The 22,629-nt window shown below is 45.2% G+C and overlaps 1 protein-coding gene across 1 annotated transcript in view; it reads left to right on the top strand.

The window, feature by feature from the left end:
* The window catches only part of TBL1XR1 (transducin beta like 1 X-linked receptor 1), a 405,824-nt gene that overhangs the window by 362,603 nt on the left and 20,592 nt on the right, over positions 1-22,629 (top strand). The window contains 1 exon segment of the mRNA XM_030216860.1: positions 10,603-10,704. Within this exon segment, the coding sequence (XP_030072720.1) occupies positions 10,603-10,704 (102 nt within the window).

The raw sequence follows: 22,629 nt of genomic DNA, 5'->3' as shown, positions 1-22,629 counted from the left end.
TCTACAGGTATGTAGCATTCGCTTTACGGTCCATCTAGTCTGCCCAACAAAATAAACTCATTAGACATGGTGTGCGGTACGTTATATGTATACCCTAGTTTGTTGTCCTTGTCTTTTTCAGGGCACAGACTGTGGAAGTCTGCCCAGCACTGTTCTTGTACCAAAATTTCTGAAGTCAACGTCGAAGCCCCTTAAAATTTACACTCCAGGCCATTCATATCTGTTCAGTCACGATCAGGGCACAGACCGTAGAAGTCTGCCCAGCAATGGTTTTGGTTCCCAATTACCGGTGTTGCCATCCAATCTCCACTAAGATTCCGTGGATCTAGTCCTTCTAAATAGAATTCCTTTGTGTTTATCCCACACATTTTGAATTCCATTACTGTTTTCATCACCACCTCCCGCAGAAGGGCATTCGATGTATCCACCACCCTGTATGTGAAAAAATACTTCCTGACATTTTTCCTGCGTCTGCCCCCTTCAACCTCAATTCATGTCCTCTAGTTCTACCGCCTTCCCATCTCCGGAAAAGGTTTGTGTGCAGATTAATACCTTTTGAGTATTTCAACGTCTCTATCGTGTCACTCCTGTTTCTCCTTTCCTCCAAGGTATACATATTCAGGTCAGCAAGTCTCCTCTCGTAAGGTTTGCAACACAAATTCTATACCATTTTTGTAGCTTTTCTTTGCACTGCTTCCAGTCTTTTTACATGTTTAGCAAGATACGGCCTCCAAAACTGAACACAATACTCCAAGTGGGGCATCACCAACGACTTGTAGAGGGGCATCAACATCTCCTTTCTTCAAAGATTGGGGAATAATAAACAGTCTCTGATCACAACTAAAAGAGATTATTTCTCTAAACTAATTCAACCACGTCAATTAGATTCTTCAAAACTTTCCAACCTCGTACCTTCACTTACATCCATTACGGACAGTATGGAGAATTATGATGCCCCTTCTGCATCCACATTGGCACTTTATTTTAAGGCCAAGGTAGATAAAATTAGAGGTTCATTGAGTGGTAAGGGGGATATTTATTAATATCTTTTTATTGATCCCTCTGAAATTCCAACAGATAGGCTTTGGGATGTTTTTAAGTTTATTGCACCAAATTAAACCTTAAGACTCCTGAAGAAATATTCTAGTTCTCATTGTTCATTGGATATATGTCCTGCTTATTTATTAAGATCACCTAGTTTACTGTTTGTACATTCATTAACAGATTGACTTAATTTACAACTTCAGGCTGGTTGTTTTCTGGTATCAAAGTCTGAGATAGTGCTTGCTCCTATTTTGAAAAAAACAAAGGGAGATATGCAGGAACTGTGTAATTATAGACCGGTGGCGTCAGTTCCTCTGTTGGTTAAACCAGTGGTTCCCAAACCTGATCCTGGAGGCACCCCAGCCAGTGACGTCAGGATATCTACAATGAATATTTATGGCAGAGATTTGTATGCGGTGGAAGCAGTGCATGCAAATCTTCCTCATGAATATTCATTGTGGATATCCTGAAAACCTGACTGGCTGGGGTGCTTCCATGATCAGGTTTGGGAACTACTGGTTTAACCAATAAAGGAACTGACGCCATATCTCTCTTTTGTTTTGTTTTTTTGTCAAAATAGGAGTAAGCACTATCTCAGACTTTGGTACCAGAAAACAACCAGCCTGACAACAACCAGAATTAAGTCAATCTGTTAATGAATGTACAAACAGTAAACTAGGTGATCTTAGCAAATAAGCAGGACATATATCCAATGAACAATGAGAACTAGCTTATTTCTTCAGGAGTCATAAGGTTTCATTTGGTGCAATAAACTTAAAAACATCCCAAAGCCTATCTGCTGGAATTTCAGAGGGATCAATAAAAAGATATTCATAAATATCCCCCATACCAATGAATCTCTAATTTTATCTACAGAGGTTTGGATCACGGATTACAAATATTGCACCAGTCACAGTCTGGGCTTTTGGAAGGGTTTTAGCACGGAAACCATCCTTATTTCACTAATTACTACAGCTCAGAAGATGTTAAGTTTAGGACAGACTTCCCTAATAGTGTAGTTTGATTTAAGTAGTGCTTTTGATTTGGTGGATCATACTCTTTTGCTACATCTGTTGGACTTTTTTTGGTATCTCGGGTCCTGTTTTGTATTGGATCAGAGGTTTTCTAGATAGATCATATATAGTGAAAATGCATGGGGAAATGGTGGAGCCCTGGAGAGCTTACTTGTGGACTCCTCAGGGCTCCCTATTGTCCCTTACACTGTTTAATATCTTGATGCAACAGATCTAATCCTTTATATGTTATGATTGGGGTCAGAACCCCTCTCAAACTTACCTCTTTCCTGGGAGTCAGCTTCTTAGCTGGCTTCTGTTTCTTTTCTCTGTCCTTTCTGAGCTGGCTCTCTCTCTGTGCTGGCAGCTTCCAGCAGCATGGGGTTAATTGTTTTACTTTACTACAGCTGTGTGGGTGGACTGAGTTAGCTCTACCTCTCTTTGGGTGTATTGGCTTCAAGTGCTTCATGGTGTTGCATTGGTGTGGGTTGGGCCTCTCTGGGTCAGTGTGCTTTTGCCTAGGTCTAGGGAGTGTGACATCATCAGGGAGGGCCTTGATAAGGAAGTGGTGGTGTTTCCTTCAGAGCCTTTGCAACGGTGGTGTTTGCTTTAGGTAGGGTGGTGCTGTGTGCACTTCTGACTTTGTGGCTAGTTTCCCTGCTTGCTTTTGTTAAGGGCCAGGTTAGTGTTAGTGCAGTGTGCACTGGTGACTGTGTGTTTAGCTTTCCTGCTTTTCCCTTTGGTTCCCCTGCTTTTCCCTCTTGGTTTTGGAAGCATTGCTGTGTGTAGGGCTTTGGAAGCTCTGTTTCTGTTAGAAGTACTTCAGGGTTTGGTGGTGTTAGGAACACTACAGATTTTGCTGTTAGAAGTACTTCTGGTGTTTGTGCTATTGGGAGCATTGCAGTCTTTGCTGTTTGGGTTTTGGGTGCTGTAGAAAGCACTTCAGTTTGCTGTTAGAAGTACTTCTGGGTTTGGTGCTGTTAGAGGCACTTCAGTTCGCTGTGAGAAGTACGTCAGTAGCTTGGTGCTTAGTGGAACCTGGGTTAGATTAGTGCGGTGGTGCACTGCTGTAGCGTGGGGGCTTAGGAAGCTCCTTTGCTAGCGTGTGTTTGCTTTCCTGCTTTTTCCTTGTGCCTTCCCTGTCTTCCCTTTTAGTGCTAGGAGCTCTTTTGGTTGTTTGGTGCATAGGAGCACCTTAGTTAGTTTAGAGTTGTAGAGCACTGCTTGTAGCTTGGTGCTTAGTAGCACCTGTGTTAGCTTGTGTATTTAGTTCCCTGCTCTGTTACTTTAGGGCTTAGGAAGTCCCTTTCTTGAGCAGGGCTTAGGAGCTCCTGTTTAGTATAGGGCTTAGGAAGTCCTTTTGTCAGTTTACTGTTAGGAACACTCCTGCTGGTTTAGGGTTTGGGAGCACGTAGATCAGTTTAGGTTTAAGAGTACTTCTGTTTCCAGTCCTGGTCCCTGTGTCATCCGGTATCCAGTAAGTCCTGCCGGCTACTCGAACCCAGGAGCTCAACTCCTGGGGGGGCTTAGTAGCTAAGTGCAGGTGAAGCTGTGTGGACCAGTCCGGTGTGCTCCAGTCCGGGGGATTCCAGTCCTGTGTCCTCCAGTCCGGGGGATTCCAGTCCAGTGTTTCAGTCTGGGGGGTTCCAGTCCTGTGTCCTCCAGTGCGGGGAATTCCAGTCCAGTGTTCCAGTCCGTGTGTTCCGGCTCGCTGGGCGGTGCCTGCAGTCCCTGCCGGAGTCGGTGTGCTTGCCCAGCGTTGGTTGGTGGGTTTTGCCTGCTGCTGTCGCTCCTCGTCAGCAGCCCAAGGGCTCACATTTGCTCCAGAGCCCAGCTCCGCGGGCTCTGAACCTGAGAACCTGACATTATATAAGCAGATGACATTATGGTATTGCCTTTCACTATTGGCAACATAAAACATGAATCTACTCTTTATGGTTGTTTAGATTTAGTCAATTCATGGGTTTCTGCATATAAATTGAAGCTTAATAAAGAGAAAACAACGCTTTTATGGGTAGGTCTACCATTACATTTGAGTGATACGATGTTACCAGTTAATAATTTTCAGATAAAACTGGGTGTCTCAGACTTTTGGGAATTGAGGTGGATAGTCAATTATGTTTAGGAACTCAGGTTTATAAGGTGGTAGGAAATTCTTTTCTGTTATTAAAGAAATTAAGAATTATTTTAAGAATTTGTGGTTATCTTCAGTTTAGGAAAGCTGTTCAAACATTTCTTTTTAAGAAGTTTTACTATTTTTTGGTATAAGCTATTGTATAATTTGGTTTAAAATATTGTAATTTCTGATCAGCTTTTTTCTGTTACCCGCAGTGAATGTTTAGTATTTTGTGGGTTATAAGACTAGTAGTAATAATAATAATATTGCTGACTACTTCACTCTCATAGTTAGTTTCAGTATATAGTGAGGTTTAGATTCAACGACCTGGCTGTAGTCGAGCCTGGTTGTGTTTAATCAGATGACTCTATCAATTAAATTTGGTTAATTGGTTGATTAAGGGAGCAGTTAATTTTCACGAGTGCTATGAGTTTTGGATAACTTTTCCTTAAATGAAGTAGAAATTTTAAAACTGTGTTATGTGCATTATGTGTTTACTCGGGTTCCCGTCATCTAATAATACATTTTGTTTAAAGATCAGAAACCATTCAGTATGACACATTTGCAATAATAAGGGAAATAGGAGGGGAGGGGGGGGGGGGGGAGAAAACTTTCACATCATTGTGTATGTATGTATGTATGTATAAAATTTTTGAGTTCTGATTTATTCCAATTAAAGTTAATAAAGTTTCCTTTGCGTCCCTCCGGACTGGCCCAAAATTGGACTGATGGGTTGTGCACTCCTTCCAGCAGGTGGAGACTGAGAACGTCTGTCTCTAGAGAGCCAATAAGAGCTCTGGCCATGTGACCCTAGATTCAGTATTCTCAGTCTCCAGCAGGTGGAAGGAGATGAGCCGTTTAGTCTCTCTGTTTTCTTTGGGGTCTTAAAAAACCCCTTTAGACCTTTTCTGTGCACCAGCGAATCTGTGTAGTGGAAGCTGCAGTCTGTGGGGATTTTTTTTTTTTTTTTCAAGCCTCAGTAGTGCTAAACTCAGGTTTCTGGGTCCCTCCCCTCCTCCCTCCCATTTCTCCTGCTTGGTGTGCAGGGAAGAGCTCACTGTTTTGGAGGAAAGGTGTTGCAGCATTGGGAAGAAGCAACCACGTTCTAAATTGGGGGAGGGGGAACTTCCCCTCAGCACAAACAAGCAGGCCAGCTCTGTCATTGTCCCGAGCAGCGATCCTTGCCTTCCATTGATTACCGCGGTAGAGTGGTTCTTTTTGTGTTTTTTTTAAAAAAGGGGGAAATTGCATTCCCGTGTTAGGATGGAAAAGCTCAAGCGGTGTAGTGTCTGCCAGTGGCGGGAAGTTGGCACGCACAAAGTTTGTAAATACTGTACAGTGGTAGACAGCAACCGTTCCTTCGGCCACTCCAGCAGCCGAGGTACCTTTGGCGTTCTCTGGCCCCACTTCAGAGTTAGCTGGCTCTTCTGTCTTGGCAGGGAAAACCACCATTTTGTCAGCACAGGCAAACATTGAGGACCAGGTCGCTCCTGTCTTACCTCAGGCAGCAGATAATGCAGCAGTGTCCCTGGTGCATTCTGGGGTATCCCAGGAGGCTGGTTTTTTTCCCTGAATTTGTCCTCCAGATGTACCAGGCCTTTTTATTAAAAAAAAAAAGTTGAGCTCTGGGGTTGCTTCTTCTGGTGGGGGGGGGGGGGGTCCCCTTTCTAGACACTTGGCTCCTGCTAAAAGGGCTAGGGGCTCCTGGGACGTGGAGGAGGACCTGGCTTCGGACCCAGATTTAGAGATACCCTCCCTGGAGGAGGAGGAAGGCCAGAGGACAGACAGCTGGAAGACCAGGTCTCTTTGGAAGCCAGGAACAGACCCCTTGCCTCTGGGGGAAGATCCTTTGTTCGTCCAGATATTCCATAAAGAGGATCTTCAGGAGCTCATTTCTTTGGTGGCCTCCACCCTTCATTTTGAGGAGGAGCAACCCTTGGTCCCTGAGGTCCGTAAGGTGGACTTACTGGTTAAAGGCATTAGATCTTCTGTGCAAATTTTCCAATGCATAAGGACATTCGAGGCATTATTCAAGCTCAGTGGGATGTGCCAGACTCCCCCTTTCGGCCAGCCAGGTCCATGGTGTGCCTTTACGTGGTCCCGGATGAAGACAGGTCCCTCTTAAAGGAGCCCGTAGTTGATGCAGTGGGCTTGATCGTCATCAGGCTAATATGGTTTTGGTAGACGGTGGCACAGCCCTCCAGGATGTCCAGGCAGTTGGATGCTCTTGTCAAGAACAGTTTTGACATCTCTTCTTTGGCGGTGCAGGCAGTCATCTGTGGCTCCTTGGTGCCCAGGGCCTGCTTGGACCAGATGATTTGTCTTCCATAGATGCTGAAGTAGCCAAGATTGAGATGGGGTCTTCTTTCTTGACGGATGCCTTGTACAATTTACTGAGAGCCTCTTCTAAGTCCATAGCTTGGAGGTTGCAGCCTGCCGCTCTCTTTGGTTGAGAGGTTGGTCGGTGGATGCGGCCTCTAAATCTAAGTTGAGTAAGTTTCCTTTCAAGGGTTCCTTTTTGTTTGGAGAGAAATTGTATAAGTTGGTGCATAGTTTGGGGGATACGAAGGTTCCTCGCCTTCCGGAAGATAGGCCTAGGTCAGCTGGTTGGGTGGGGCTCCCTGTTTGGACGGGGGTGAGCGCATGATTTTCGCCATTTTTGGTCCAGCCTGGAGGCTCAGGCCCAGAGGTCTAGGTTTTTTCAGAGGTTGCCGTCCTTTCAAGGCTCCTGCCATGGGGGTCGGGACTGTGGCGCCTGTTTCCAGTCCCCTTCCTGTCCTTCCCAGTGAAGGTGCGCAGGCCTCTCCCTGTGGGAGCTCGGCTGTCACAGTTTCTTCAGAATTGGGCACAGATTACTCCGATCATTGGGTTTTGGAGGTTATTCAAGACAGGTATGCCTTAGAATTTGCGCGGCCTCTTTCAGACGCCTTTCTGGAGTCTCTCTGCCAGTCTTGCCTCAAGGCAGGTGCAGTACGGTACACTTTATTGAGGCTTTTGTATATTCGAGCTATATGTCCAGTACCTCCCTCAGAAGTCAGATGGAGCCGTTACTCCATTTACTTTGTGGTCCCAAAGAAGGAGGGCTCCTTTCATCCGATATTAGATCTCAAGGCGGTCAATCGTGCCCTCAAAGTCACCAGTTTTTAGATGGAGACCCTTCGGTCAGTGATTGTCGCCGTATGGTCGGGAGAGTTTCTGACGGCGTTAGACCTCACAGAGGCTTATCTACACGTTCCGATCCGGCCCATTCACCAAAGGTTCCTTCTGTTTGCGATTCTAGGCCAGCACTTTCAGTTTTGAGCGCTTCCGTTTGCCACGGTTCCTCGCACGTTCACGAAGGTCATGGTGGTGGTGGTGACAGCGCTCAGGAAGGAGGGCATTTTGGTTCATCCATACTTAGACGACTTGCTAATCCAGGCAAAGTCGTATCAGGAGAGTTTGTGGGTCACAGCTCTGGTGATCCAGTTCTTGCAGTCCCCCGGTTGGGTGGTCAACTCTGTCGAGAGCCATCTGGTGCCCTCACAGTCCCTGGAGTACTTGAGAGTGTCTTTTGACATGGCATAGGGATGAATTTTTCTTTCCCCAAGCAGAATTCTCAAGTTACAATCTCAGGTTCAGGGGTTGTTGCGCAAGCATGTCCCCTGTGCTTGGGATTATCTATAAGTGTTGGGCTTCATGGCAGCGACGATAGAGGTAGTATTGTGGACCATAGCGCAGATGTGGCCTTTACAAGCTTCTCTTTTGTCCAGATGGTCTCCCCAAACGTTCTCCCTTCTGGTGAGGTTGCCTCTACAGACCCAAGAGCGCAGCAGTCTCTACTGGTGGCTGTGTACAGACAGTCTCACCAAGGGGATGCTGCTGGACACGCCCCAGTGGATAGTGGTGACGACGGATGCCATTCTCAAGGGCTGGGAAGCCCACTGCTTCGGGAGGTTTGTTCAGGGTTATTAGTCATCTCTAGAAGCATCCTTTTTGATCAACCTGTTGGAAACCAGGGCAATCCGGCTGGCTCTGCAGGTATTTTGCCCCCTGTTGGCTGGCGTGGCAGTTCACATCCTGTTGAACAGTGCTACAGCAGTGACTCATGTTAATTGCCACGAGGGGACGAGAAGTCACCTGTTGCAACAGGAGTCTGCAAAGCTCATAGCCTGAGTGGTGTCACCTAACCGCCATCTTGGCCTCTCATGTACGGGAGTGGAGAACGTCCAAGCGGATTTTCGCAGACGTCACATCCTCGATCCAAGGGAATGGTCCCTAAGTTAGCAGGCGTTTCAGTTGATAGTGGATCAGTGAGGATTACGTCTCATGGATCTTTTTTCCACATGTCTCAACGCAAAGGTCTCCCACTTCTTCAGTTGCAGAAGGGATCTCAAGGCGGAAGGGATCAATGCTCTTCTCAAGCAGTGGCCTCCCCGGTTTTCTCTCTGTGCTTCCTCAGTGGCACCTTTTGGGATAGCTCAGAAGATCGAGGTGCATGGAGGTCCGATGATTCTGGAGGCTCCAGATTGGCCTCGCAGACTATGTGGTATGCAGACCTCGAGCGTTTTGTGTCTGCTTCTCCTCTGTCTTGCAGAGGAGGGTGACCTTCTGGTCCAGGGTCCGATTCCTCATCCAGACCCAGCTCAATTTTGTCTTACGGCCTAGCTCTTGAACATGCTCATTTGATGAAGAAGGATTAATTTTCTTGGGTGATTTCTACCATGCTTTGGTCGCATTGTCGATCAACGTCTTTGAATTACGTTAGAACTTGGCAAGTTTTTAAGGCGTGGTGTGCAGACCGAGACATATCTCTCCTCTCCATGCATCTTTGGCGGAGATGCTGGAATTTTTAAAGCTCGGATTTGATGAAGGTTTGGCTCTTGCTTCCCTTAAGGTGCAGGTTGCAACATTGTTCTGTTTTACAATTCGAGTGCAGGGTAAGTCGCTGGCTAGTCATTTGGATGTGTCCCGTTTTGAAGGGGGTCCGTCTCCATCCTCCAGCTACAGCCCTCTTTCCAGCTTAAGATCTCAGCTTGGTGCTGTCGTCCCTCATGGGGCCTCCATTTGAACCATTGTCTTTATGTTCCCTTAAGGATTTGACACTCAAGATGGTATTTCTGGTAGCCATTGCTTCGGCTAGGCGAGTATCGGAGTTACAAGCCTTTTCCTGCTGATCTCCCTTTTTGGAATTTTCTAAGGAGTGAGTGGTTTTGTGTATGGTACCTTTTGTTTCTTCCTAAAGTGGTCTCGCATTTTCATCTTTCCCATTCCGTGGTTCTATCAGTCCTGGGCTCTTCCTCTGGTATGGAGGATCAGCAGAAGTTGTGAACTCTGGATATTAAGAGGGTTTTTAAGCACTTTATTAAGATTAAAGAGGATTTCCAGCGCTCGGACTGCCTATTTGTGCTTCTTGGAGGTTCTCGTAAGGCATTGACAGCTTCTAAGCCCACTATTCTAGGTGGCTTAAGGAATTGATAGCTTCTGCTTACCTGCTCGTCAAGAAATCTGTCCCAGAGGGGCTCAAAGGCCCACTCAATTAGGGGACAAGCAGCTTCTTGGGCGGAGAGATTTTTGGTGCCGCCCATGGACATATGTAAGGTGGCGACTTGGGCTTCCTTGCATTTCTTTTCTAAGCACTAGACATACAGTGTCATCAGCAAGCGGTTTTTGCAACGAGGGTACTCACAGCTGGGTTGCTGGAGTCCTTCCCTTAAGTCTACTACATTGTTACTTCCCATCAGTCCAATCCTGGCTGGTCTGGAGGGACACTAAGCAAGGAGAAATTAGATCTTACCTGCTAATTTGCTTTCCTTTAGTCCCTCTGGACTGGCCCAGGTCTCTCCCATATTCTTTGATGATGAGAATGGTTCTGTATAAGAGTTCCAGGGTAGAGCTGTCCTGCACATTTTATTGAAAAAAATATTCCTGTTTTAAAAGCACAAGAGTATAAGCTGATTGCCGCACAACTTCTCCAGTGCGTGTTGTGTTTGGGCAGGTAGCACATGGGCCTTCCTGTGTCTGTACGAGCAAGTTGTTTGAAGTGCTCTTATGGATGGCCCAGAAAGTGTTTTTCTCTCTTTCCTGCTTGGTTAGTCAAACACTGAATTAGGGTCACATGGCCAAGATCTTATTGACTCTCTCGAATCAGAAGTTCTCAGTCTCCACCCGCTGGAAGGAGTGCACAACCTATCAGTCCAATCCTGGGCTGGTCCGGGGGGGGGGGGGGGGGGGACTAAAGGAGAGCAAATTAGCAGGTAAGATCGATGGCAGAGATGAACAGGATTTATTATAACTGGTCAGAAGCTTTCTATCTCTATTAGAATTATATTTTTAATCAGATGTTCTATACAAAGTTCATTATTACATATGTATGAATTAATTGACTTTTAATTTTATAATATTTGAACTATTGCATAATTTTATATGCAAAATTTCTTTCCTTTTTCTTAGACGGGTGCTCTAGTTCACAGTTATAGGGGAACAGGAGGGATCTTTGAGGTATGTTGGAATGCAGGAGGAGACAAAGTTGGAGCAAGTGCATCAGATGGTTCAGTAAGTATACTAAATTTGACTTAAACCTGATGCCATTGTCAGAGAGAGGCAAAACCACTGTTCCCTCAAAGGTGAGTGGGAGTTCTCTACCTACAGTCCTGCCAGTAGAGGATGCTATTTTACTATCAATAGTGAGGGACAGGCATGCTCTGCTGGACTCTAGGGAACCTGCTTTTGCAGTTGGAGGACTCCTGCTTAGCTTAGAGGGAACAGTAGGCAAAACCCTTACATATGTGTGACTTTAGCATTACAAAGGACAAGTTACAGTTGTCATTGTTCTATAGTTCCCTGAACATTGTTTAGTCTTTTTGAATACAGGACCTCAATAACAATATGATATGATCCACTTTAAAAAAAAATGTATTTTGTCAGTTAAGCCAATGTCAGAACTTATAGCAGTATTTCTGCTCAAACATATTTAGATATATAATTTAATTTAAACAGGCATTTATACCTGCTTCTCCCCCAAGGAGTTCAAGGTGGTTTATAATAGAGCTGTATACATTGTATTGCAGATCTCACAGTTTAATCTTACTAATACATAATATACCCTTACTATCCACAGCATCATGTTCTTTTAACCCATTTGTACAATATCAGACCCAATCAGCTGCTTTCAGGATGATGACCTAATATGATTGCTACTTCCAAAACTCCTCAACAAGGTTGGACTGTTTAGGATACAAACTTCAACTTGCTACTTCCAAAACAAATTAAACATAGGCCAAATCTTTTCTAATCACAATGCAGTGGTTCCAAACTTTTTGTCAGTCGGGACACCTGGTGAACAATGCTTGCATATGTGATACACAGCATAAGTGACCCTCACAGACCTTTGGTCTGATACAGTGTGGTAGTTCTTATGAATTAAATGTAAACCACTTCAGTATCCACAAAAACCTTATCTCTTCCCCCCCCCCCCCCCCCCCCCCCTCCAAAAGAGATACAGTTCAGAACTTGCACGTTTTCTCCATGGAAGTTACCATACCAAAAATGTGGTGGTGTTTTTTTTCCTGATTCTCATGTCATTTGAGTAACAGCAAAATAAGTTTCTCTACTATTGGGTACATTGTGCAGTAATACAAAACTTTAACATACATGCTGCAAAACGAATTTGCACTAATAGCACTAATTCCTGTGATTTACACATGAACCCTACCAAAGAATATGCAGCACTACAAATATTACATGGGGGCCCTAGAATACCAGTATACCTACTCCTGGTAAAACAGAATAAATGGGACTCTGTAGATCTCAACAAACTACATGCAAACCGAATGTCACACATAAAACACAGACTATCACCAAATCCAGAAAAGAGGGATCACTAATGAGAAAGAGAGAGAAAATTGAACTGGGAACCCCAATAAGTCAAACTAGGCAGTACCACAGCATGAGTGAAACAAAAACAAATGCATTTCCTCTTGTTCTGAACAAAATAGAAAGACATTCGTTATTCACATTTCCCAAAGCTAACATATTGCACCTAATAAATTCAAAAGATAGTATTTTTTTTTCTTTACCTTAGTTGTCTGGGCTCTTATTTTTCTGAACATGTTGGTCTCGGGGAGGGGTTCTGCTTTACTGTCTGTTTTGTGCACTCTTTCCAGTGGGTGCTGTCCATTTGTACTTTTTCTGTGTTCCTCTTATCCTTCCTTTTCCTTACTACATCCATCTCTGACATATTTCCCCTCTCTCTCTCCACTTAGGTTTCACTCCCTAACATTTCAGTCCTCCATCTACATTTCAGCTTAGCATCTCCTCCTCTCACTCCCTAGCTCTCCTGTTTGGCCTCCTATTCCCTTATTTTTCACTACCCTCATTACTACTGTTCTTCCCTCTTTACTCACCATCTTCTTACTCATCTCCTTGGCAACCTCCATGGTGTCCTGCATGGCTCCACAATGCCCAGTATTTCCCCTCCCCCTCCCTTCTTTACACCTTTGTAGCACAGCATCTCCTCTCTCTCTACTCAAATTTGAAGTCCAGCATATTTTTGTTTCCCTTCCCCCCCACACCTTTCTTTCCTCAACACCTATATGGTGTAGCAATGCCCAGTGCCGTCTCCTTTCCCCTCCACCTCATGGTCTAGCAATTCTGTGTCCCCATGATCCTTTCCCCTCTGTCTCTATGGTCTAGCAACTCTCTGTCCCTTCTCCCCCACCACCCCCACCCCTAAACAAAGAAACAAAACAGTGCAGCTTCAGTGTTCGGCAAGGCACCTAGCCCATTGGCAGGAGAGATAGCTACATAATACCCAGTGTCGTGCTCCTTCCCAGATTGTGTAGGCAGCAATCAGTGGGTCCTGGAAGTGATTCTCAAAGTTAGTACATAAGTATTGCCATACTGGGACAGACCAAAGGTTCATCAAGCCCAGCATCCTGTTTCCAACAGTGGCCAATCCATGTCACAAATACCTGGCAAGAGCCCAAAAAAGTCCAAAAATTTTTATATTGTTATCCGAGAAATAATGGATTTTCCCCACATCCAATTTAATAATGGTCTATGGACTTTTCCTTTAGGAAGCCATCCAAACCTTTTTAAAACTCTGCTAAGCTAACCACCTTTACCACATTCTCCGGCAACGAATTCCAGAGTTTAATTACATGTTGTTTTTCTCCGATTCGTTTTAAATTTACTACTTTGTAGCTTCATCGCATTCCCTCCTAGTCCTAGTATTTTTGGAAAGCATAAACAGACGCTTCACGTCTACCCGTTCAACTCCACTCATTTTATAGACCTCTATCTATAAATAGGGCCACAAACCTTTATATACGGAAAGTAAATAAAAGCAAGAGAAAAAGGAAACCGATATGGTTCTCCAAGCAAGTGGCTGAGAAAATAAAGGCTAAAGAGTTGGCGTTCCAGAAATACAAAAAAACTCAAGAAAAGGAACACGAGGAGGAATACCATATGAAACTGAAAGAAGCCAAGAAAGAGATACGTCTGGCGAAAGCGCAAACGGAAGAACAAATGGCTAGAAATGTAAGGAGGGATGACAAAATTTTCTTCAGGTATATTAGTGAAAGGAGAATGACTAAAAAGGGAATTCTGAGACTAAAAGATACTGCGAACCGCTATGTGGATAATGATGAAGAAAAAGCAAATTTGCTAAATAGATACTTCTGTTTTCACAGAAGAAAATCCTGGAGAAGGACCGCGATGGACTGGGGAAAAAAAAGTACAAATGAGATTGAAGTGGATAGAGCACCGTTCACGGAAGAGAGTGTGTATGAACAACTTGAAAAGCTAAAGGTGGACAAAGCCATGGGACCGGATGGGATCCACCCTAGGATATTGAGGGAGCTCAGAGAGGTTCTGGCGGGTCCTCTTAAAGATTTGTTTAATATATCCTTGCAGACGGGAGAGGTTCCGAGGGATTGGAGAATGGCGGATGTGGTTCCCCTTCACAAAAGTGGTGATAGGGAAGAAGCTGGAAACTACAGGGCCGGTAAGCCTCACTTCGGTAATTGAAAAAGTAATGGAGGCGATGCTGAAGGAAAGGATAGTGAATTTCCTGGAAGCCAATAAGTTGCAAGATCCGAGACAACATGATTTTACCAAAGGGAAATCGTGCCAAACGAATCTCATTGAATTCTTTGATTGGGTGACAGGAGAATTGAATCAGGGACGAGCTATGGATGTAATCTACTTAGATTTCAGCAAAGCTTTTGACACGGTTCCCCACAGGAGGCTCGTAAATAAACTGGATGGGCTGAAGATAGGACCCGAAGTGGTGAACTGAAGTAGGAACTGGTTGACGGACAGACGCCAGAGGGTGGTGGTGAATGGAATTCGCTCGGAGGAGCGAAAGGTGAGTAGTGGAGTGCCTCAAGGATCGGTGCTGGGGCCGATTCTGTTCAATATATTTGTGAGTGACATTGCCGAAGAGTTAGAAGGTAAAGTTTGTCTATTTGCGGATGATACTAAGATCTGTAACAGAGTGGACACCCCGGAGGGAGTGGAAAACATGAAAAAGGACCTACGGAAGCTAGAAGAATGGTCTAAGGTTTGGCAATTAAAATTCAATGCGAAGAAATGCAAAGTGATGCACTTAGGGAGTAGAAATCCACGGGAGATGTATGTGTTAGGCGGGGAGAGTCTGATAGGTACGGATGGGGAGAGGGATCTTGGGGTGATAGTATCTGAGGATTTGAAGGCGACGAAACAGTGTGACAAGGCGGTGGCCCTAGCTAGAAAGTTGTTAGGCTGTATAGAGAGAGGTGTGACCAGCAGAAGAAAGGGGGTGTTGATGCCCTTGTATAAGTCGTTGGTGAGGCCCCACCTGGAGTATTGTGCTCAGTTCTGGAGGCCGTATCTTGTTAAGGATTTATTTATTTTATTTATTTAGTTGCATTTGTATCCCACATTTTCCCACCTATTTGCGGGCTCAGTGTGGCTTACAATACATTGTAAATGATGGAAATACAGTTTCTTACATTTCATTACGATTATGGGTTACATTGTGAACGATTATGGGTTACATTGTGAACAGATAAAGGAAGACAGGGTCAGATCAGTCGCCTTTGGGGCGTGGAAACTAAAGGATATGGTGTAGGGGAATTACTACGCTGATCGAATAATAGCAAGTGAGCGATGGGGTAGACAGTTTTTATCTGTGGGTAGATATTGAATGGGATAGTACGGGGACGTGGAGTACGTGGGGTAATATCTTGAGGCATTGTTATGATGTATATGGGATTTATATGTTTTGATCCTTGCGGTATGTTTTGTCAAAGAGATAGGTCTTCAATCGTTTGCGGAAGTCTGTCAACTGAATGTAAAAAGAATTGAAGCGGTGCAAAGAAAAGCTACGAGAATGGTATGGGATTTGCGTTACAAGACGTATGAGGAGAGACTTGCGGACCTGAACATGTATACTCTGGAGGAAAGGAGAAACAGGGGTGATATGATACAGACGTTCAAATATTTGAAAGGTATTAATCTGCAAACTAACCTTTTCCGGAGATGCGAAGGTAGTAGAACGAGAAGACATGAAATGAGATAGAAGGGGGGCAGACTCAAGAAAAATGTCAGGAAGTATTTTTTCACGGAGAGAGTAGTGGATGCTTGGAATGCCCTCCCGTGGGAGGTGGTGGAAACGAAAACGGTAACGGAATTCAAACATGCGTGGGATAAACATAAAGGAATCCTGCTCAGAAGGAATGGATCCTAAAGAGCTTAGACGAGATTGGGTGGCAAAGCCGGTGGCGGGAGATGGAGATGGTGCTGGGCAGACTTATACGGTCTGTGCCAGAGCCGGTGGTGGGAGGCGGGACTGGTGGTTTGGAGGTGGGGATAGTGCTGGGCAGACTTATACGGTCTGTGCCAGAACCGGTGGTGGGAGGCGGGGCTGGTGGTTGGGAGGCGGGGATAGTGCTGGGCAGACTTATACGGTCTGTTCCCTGAAAAAGACAGGTACAAATCAAGGTAAGGTATACACAAAAAGTAGCACATGTGAGTTTATCTTGTTGGGCAGACTGGATGGACCGTGCAGGTCTTTTTCTGCCGTCATCTGCTATGTTACTATCATATCTCCCCTCAGCCTCCTTTTCTCCAAGCTGAAGAGCCCTAACCGCTTTAGCCTTTCCTCATAGGGTAGTCGTCCCACTCCATTTATCATTTTCGTCGCCCTTCTCTGCACTTTTTCTAATTCCACTATCTTTTTTGAGATGCAGCGACCAGAATTGAAAACAATATTCAAGGTGCGGTCGCACCATGGAGTGATACAAAGGCATTATAATGTTCTCATTTTTGTTTTCTATTCCTTTCCTAAAACCTAACATTGTTTGCTTTCTTATCCGCAGCAGCACACTGAGCAGAAGGTTTCAACGTATCATCATCGACAACACCTAGATCCCTTTCTTGGTCTGTGACTCCTAATGTGGAACCTTGCATGATGTAACTATGATTTGGGTTCCTCTTTCCCACATGCATCACTTTACACTTGCTCACATTATATGTCATCTGCCATTTAGACGCCCTGTCTCGTAAGGTCCTCTTATAATTTTTCACAATCCTCCTGCGATTTAACGACTTTAAGCACCTTTGTGACGTCAGCAAGTTTAATTACGTCACTAGTTACTCCCATCTCTAGGTCATTTATAAATTTGTTAAAAAGCAGCAGTCCCAGACCCCTGGGAAACCCCACTAACTACCCTTCTCCATTGAGAATACTGACCATTTAACCCTATGCCCTGTTTTCTATCTTTTAACCAGTTTTTAATCCACAATAGGACAGTACATCCTATCCCACAACACTCCAATTTCCTCTGGAGTCTTCCATGCGGTACTTTGTCAAACGTCTTCTGAAAATCCAGATACACAATATCAACTGGCTCACCTTTATCCACATGTTTGTTCTCCCCTTCAAAGAAATGTAGTAGATTGGTGAGGCAAGATTTCCCTTCACTAAATCCATGTTGACTTTGTCTCATTAATCCATGCTTTTGAACATGCTCTGTAATTTTGTTCTTTATAATAGTCTCTACCATTTTGCCCAGCACAGACGTCAACTCACCGGTCTATAATTTCCAGGATCTCCTCTGGAACCTTTTTAAAAAATCGGCGTTACATTGGCCACCCTCCAATCTTCCGGTACTATGCTTGATTTTAAGGATAAATTACATATTACTAACAATAGCTCTACATGTTCATTTTTCAGTTCTGTCAGTACTCTGGGATGAATACCATCTGGTCCAGGAGATTTGCTACTCTTCAATTTGTAGAACTGCCCCATTACAGCCTCCAGGTTTATAGAGAATTAATTCAGTTTCTCTGACTCGTCAGCTTCGAATAGCATTTCTGGCATCCGTATCTCTCCCAGATCTTCCTCGGTGAAGACCGAAGCAAAGAATTCATTTACTCTCTCCGCTATGGCTTTGTCTTCCCTGATCACCTCTTTTACCCCTTGGTCATCTAGCGGTCCAACCTATTCTTTTGCCGTCTTCCTGCTTTTAATATACCAAAAAAATTTTTTTACTGTGTGTTTTTGCCTCCAACACAATTTTTTTTTCGAAGTCCCTCTTAGCCTTCCTTATCAGCGCTTTGCATTTGACATGACATTCCTTATGCTGTTTCTTATTTTCAGTCGGTTCCTGCTTCCATTTTCTGAAGGATTTTCTTTTAGTTCTAATAGCGTCCTTCATTTTTTAACCATGCCGGCTGTCGTTTGGTCTTCCTTCCTCCTTTTTGTAATACATGGAATATATTTGGCCTGTTCTTCCAGGATGGTGTTTTTGAACAGCATCCACTCCTGATGTAAATTTTTGACCCTCGCAGCCACTCCACCAAGTTTTTTATTTTTTCTTTCACCGTTCTTCTCATTTTATCATAGTCTCCTTTTTTTAAAGTTAAATGCTAACAGATTTGATTTCCTATGTATACTTGAAAGCTAATATCAAATCCGATCATATTATGATCACTGTTATCAAGCGGCCCAGCACCATTACCTCCCGCACCAGATCACGCACTCCACTGAGGACTAGGTCTAGAATTTTTCTTCTCTCGTCAGCTCCTGTACCAGCAGCTCCATGAAGCAGTCCTTCATTTTGTCAAGGAATTTTACCTCCCTAGCATGCCCTGATGTTATATTTAACCAGTCAATATTAGGGTAATTGAAATCACCCATTATTATTGTGTTGCCCAGTTTGTTTGTGTCCCTAATTTCCTTTAACATTTCTGCATCCGTCTGACATCTTGGCCAGTTGGACGGTAGTACACTCCTATCACTATCCTTTTCCCCTTTATACATGGAATTTCAATCCATAGTGATTCCAAGATGTGTTTTGTTTCCTGCAGAATTTTCAATCTATTTGATTCAAGGCTGTCCTAAATATACAGTGCTACCCCTCCACCAATTCAGTCCACCCTATCACTATGATATAATTTGTACCCTGGTAAGACAGTGTCTCACTGGTTATCCTCCTTCCACCAGGTCTCAGATGCCTATTATATCTAATTTTTCATTTAGTGCAATATATTCTAACTCTCCCATCTTATTTCTTAGGCTCCTGGCATTCGCATATAGACATTTCAAACTGTTTGTTGTTCCTATTAACATCATGCTCAGTACTTGACAGTATTAATTTGCAATCTTTTGTCTGATTTTTATTTTTATTTAAGGACACCTGATCTATGGTTTCTTTTGCAACCTCACTAGCAGGATACCCTATATATTCCCTGTTTTGGTGATATCTATGAAAGATACCTTATTGCGAACCATGCACTTTTGAGCGACTGTCGGCCTGTTGAGCGACTGTTCTTGACCTCTTAACATTTTAGTGTCCCCAAGCCATTCATCAGTAAAGGTGGTTTCAACAAACCTAGATCGTCTTCAGATAGGAACCGTAGTGCCGGTGCCTCATGAGGAGCAAATGTTGGGTTGGTATTTCATGTATTTTATATCCCATTCTGGACCTCAAAGGAGTGACTCGGATTTTTGCATAGAAACCTTAAAATCGATGATAGTGGCAATCTGGCAAAGTGAGTTTCTCACTACTCTCTTACTGAGGCTTGCTTACACTTTTCGATCCGTAAGGTACATCAGCGATTCCTGAGGTGTGCAGTGCTAGGCATTTTCAGTTTTGTATTCTTCCATTCAGACTCGCCACATCCCTAACGACCACCTCAAAGGTGATGCTAGTGGTTGCAGCAGCCCTGCATAGAGAGAGGGTGTTGGTACATCCATATTTAGACAACTAGCTGATCAGAGCAAAATTGATGTAGGAGAGTCGTCAAGCTACTGCACATGTGATAGGGTTTCTGGAGAAGCTAGGTTGAGTAGTCAGTGAGGACAAGAGCAAGTTGGTCTCGTCATAAAGCTTGGAATAGTTTGGGACCTTATTCAACACCATTCAGGGAAAGGTGTTCTTGCTCAAGTCTTGGATATTCAAATTAACAACTTAATCCAAAATCTTTCTTCAAACTTAAACAACTTTGGCTTGTTCAATCATATTTTTCTAATGATCATTTTGCTGTGGTAGTCCAGTTGATGATTCTTTCATAATTGGACTACTGTAATTCTCTTTACCCGGGTATTTCACTTACAATAATAAAAAGAATTCAACTAATACAAAATGCAGCTGCACAATTTATATTCAAAAAGACAAAATATGATCATGTGTCCCGTCTATTGGTGCAACTTCTTTAGTTTCCAATGGAAGCCCATATTTTGTATAAGATCTGTTCTCCGAGGACAAGCAGGCTGCTTGTTCTCACATGTGGGTCGGCGTCCACGGTGGCCCCAGGAATGGAGATTTTCCCAGTAAAATCCAGAAAACTTTGCGACAGCCAGAAGAGCGCGAGATGGACGCCCTGCGCATGCGCGGACATCTTCCCGCCCGCACACGTCCGTTCCCGCCTCAGTCTTTCTTTTTCCGTGGTGGAGAGTGGCTGCATGTCGGTCTCTCTCCCTCAGGCCCTAGGAAAGACTTAGGCGTTTTTTTACTGCTTTCTTTTTGTTTTACTTTGCCTTTTTTGTCTTTTTCCTCTTCCAGTTAAAAAAAAAAAAAAAAGGAAACCCTCTTTCCTCTTAGTTTTTTCCCCTGTTAAGTTTTCCTTCGCTTCCGTTGTGGCCTTCTTGGGCCGCCCGTCTGTGGTGCTCCCTTTTTGTGCCCTCGGTCGGCACAATCAAGCCTTTTGATTTCGTCGCCGCAATTTTTCTGCTGATGTCATCGAAGCCTTACAGCGGCTTCAAGAAGTGTGCTCGGTGCCAGTGGTCGATCTCAGGCACTGACCCACACTCCTGGTGCATCCAGTGCCTTGGGCCCGACCATCACCCAGACCCTTGCAGGTTCTATCTGAGTTTGAAAAAACGGACAGAGGCGTCGAAGAGCTCTTCGGGACCATCATTTTGGAGCTCCGACTGATTCCTCGGCGTTGATATCTGTACCGAGGTCGGCGGCATCGATATTGGCATCGGGGATGGCATCGACATCGGGAGTGCAGGTAATGGCTGTCTGGACATCACCACTAGCTGGGAGCAGCGAGCCGTCGAGTGGGTCTCCACCTGTCTCGAAGGCTCCTGCTGTGCAGGCCCACCGGGACCGACAGCTGTCGACCCGACCCCAAGGAGGCATGTGGATTCCACGTCCTCCTCGTCGGTACCGAGCGAAGGCGAAGAAGCATCGGCACCGATCTCCTTCGAGGCACAGTACTGGGAGCTCTGGGGCGTTCAAAGGATTCAGCACCCGGAAAGCGTCAACACTGGGAGGAGCGCTCACCCTCCATACAAGAGGTGTCTGTGCGTCAATTTTCGGACAGCCCGGTACCCCCTCCCAGGCCTCCACAGATTCTGACATCGACTTCTATGCCGGCCCCACAGCCTTCCTCGACAGCGACTCTGGAAGAGAGCATCCGAGCACTTCTGGAAGGGCTGTTGCATCAGCCTGCCTCGGTACCGGGGATGCTTGCGCCCTCGTTACCGTCGATGGAAGTGGCAGCTGGCTCCGTGCCTGTGGTAAGGTCCCCGACGCCGGTACCGCTTGCGGCATCGGCTTCAGCTGCCCCATAGGTCGACTCCCCGTTGACATTGTTGGAGGGAGCTTCATCACCGCCGGCATGGGAAGTCGACTTCTCGGAATCACCATCGAGGATCTGGTTCCTTGGCGTTGAGACGGGCCCAATTTTGGACTGTAGTTCGAGAACTCTTGTTCAATACTGAGAAGGATGCCTCCTGGGATGAAGAGGAAGATCCCAGATATTTCTCTTCCGAGGAGTCTTGTGGTATTCCTTCTGATCCCACTTCTTCACCTGAGAGGAAGCTTTTTCCGCCGGAGCGTCTCTCCTTCTCGTCATTTGTCCGGGAAATGTCTGTGGGTATTCCCTTCCCGGTGGTAACTAAGGATGAGCCCAGGACTGAGGTCCTTGACTATCCACCACCTAAGGAGTCGTCCACTGCTCCTTTGCATAATGTCCTTAAGGAGACATTGCTTCGGAACTGGATGAAACCGCTCAGTAATCCCACCATTCCCAAAAAAAGCTGTCCCAATATCGGAGTCACAGAGAACCTGAGTTGATGAGGTTGCAGTTACCTCACAACTCTATAGTTGTGGATTCCGCTCTCGAGAGCCTGGAGTACTAGGGATTTTGCCTCAGCGTCCCCGGGGCAAGAAGCTAGGACTTTAGACTCTTTTTGGAGGAAGGCCTATCAGTCCTCTATGCTCGTGTCCAAAATTCAGTCTTACCAGCTCTACACAAGCATCCACATGCGGAATAATGTAATGCAACTGGCAGACTTGGTGGACAAGCTCCCTCCCGAGCACACCAGGCCTTTTCAGGAGGTGGTCAGGCAGCTGAAGGCGTGTTGTAAATTCGTGTCCAGGGGTGCTTATGACACTTTTGATGTTGCATCCAGATCCGCTGCTCAAGGTATAGTGATGCGCAGACTCTCATGGCTGCATGCTTCTTACCTAGACAATTGGACCCAGCAGCAGCTTGCGGATGTTCCTTGCCGGGGGGATAATATTTTTGGCGAGAAGGTTGAGCAGGTGGTAGAACAGCTCCACCAGTGGGAAATCGCCCTCGACAAACTCTCCCACCGGGCACCTTCACCATCTACCTCATCAGGTAGACGTTTTTTTTCTGGGGAAGGAGGAATGCTCCCTATGCTTACAATAAGCGTAGGTACAATCCACCTTCCAGACAGCCTTCCCAGGCTCAACCCCAGCGCGCTCGTTTGCGTCAACAGCGTGCGACCAGACAGGCCCCTGCAGCTCCCCAGCAAAAGCAAGGGACGGGCTTTGATTGGCTCCAGCTGAGCATAGCTGCTATAAAAGTACCTGTGCCGGACGATCTGCCGGTCGGGGGGAGGTTAAACTTTTTTCACCAAAGGTGGTCTCTCATAACCGACCAGTGGGTTCTTCAACTAGTCTGGTTAGGGTACTTCCTCAATTTGATCTCCAGACCTCCAAATTGTCCACCGGG

Source organism: Microcaecilia unicolor, chromosome 10 (assembly GCF_901765095.1).
Source record: "Microcaecilia unicolor chromosome 10, aMicUni1.1, whole genome shotgun sequence".
Lineage (NCBI taxonomy): Eukaryota > Metazoa > Chordata > Amphibia > Gymnophiona > Siphonopidae > Microcaecilia > Microcaecilia unicolor.
This window is presented reverse-complemented; position numbering and strand designations above follow the sequence as displayed.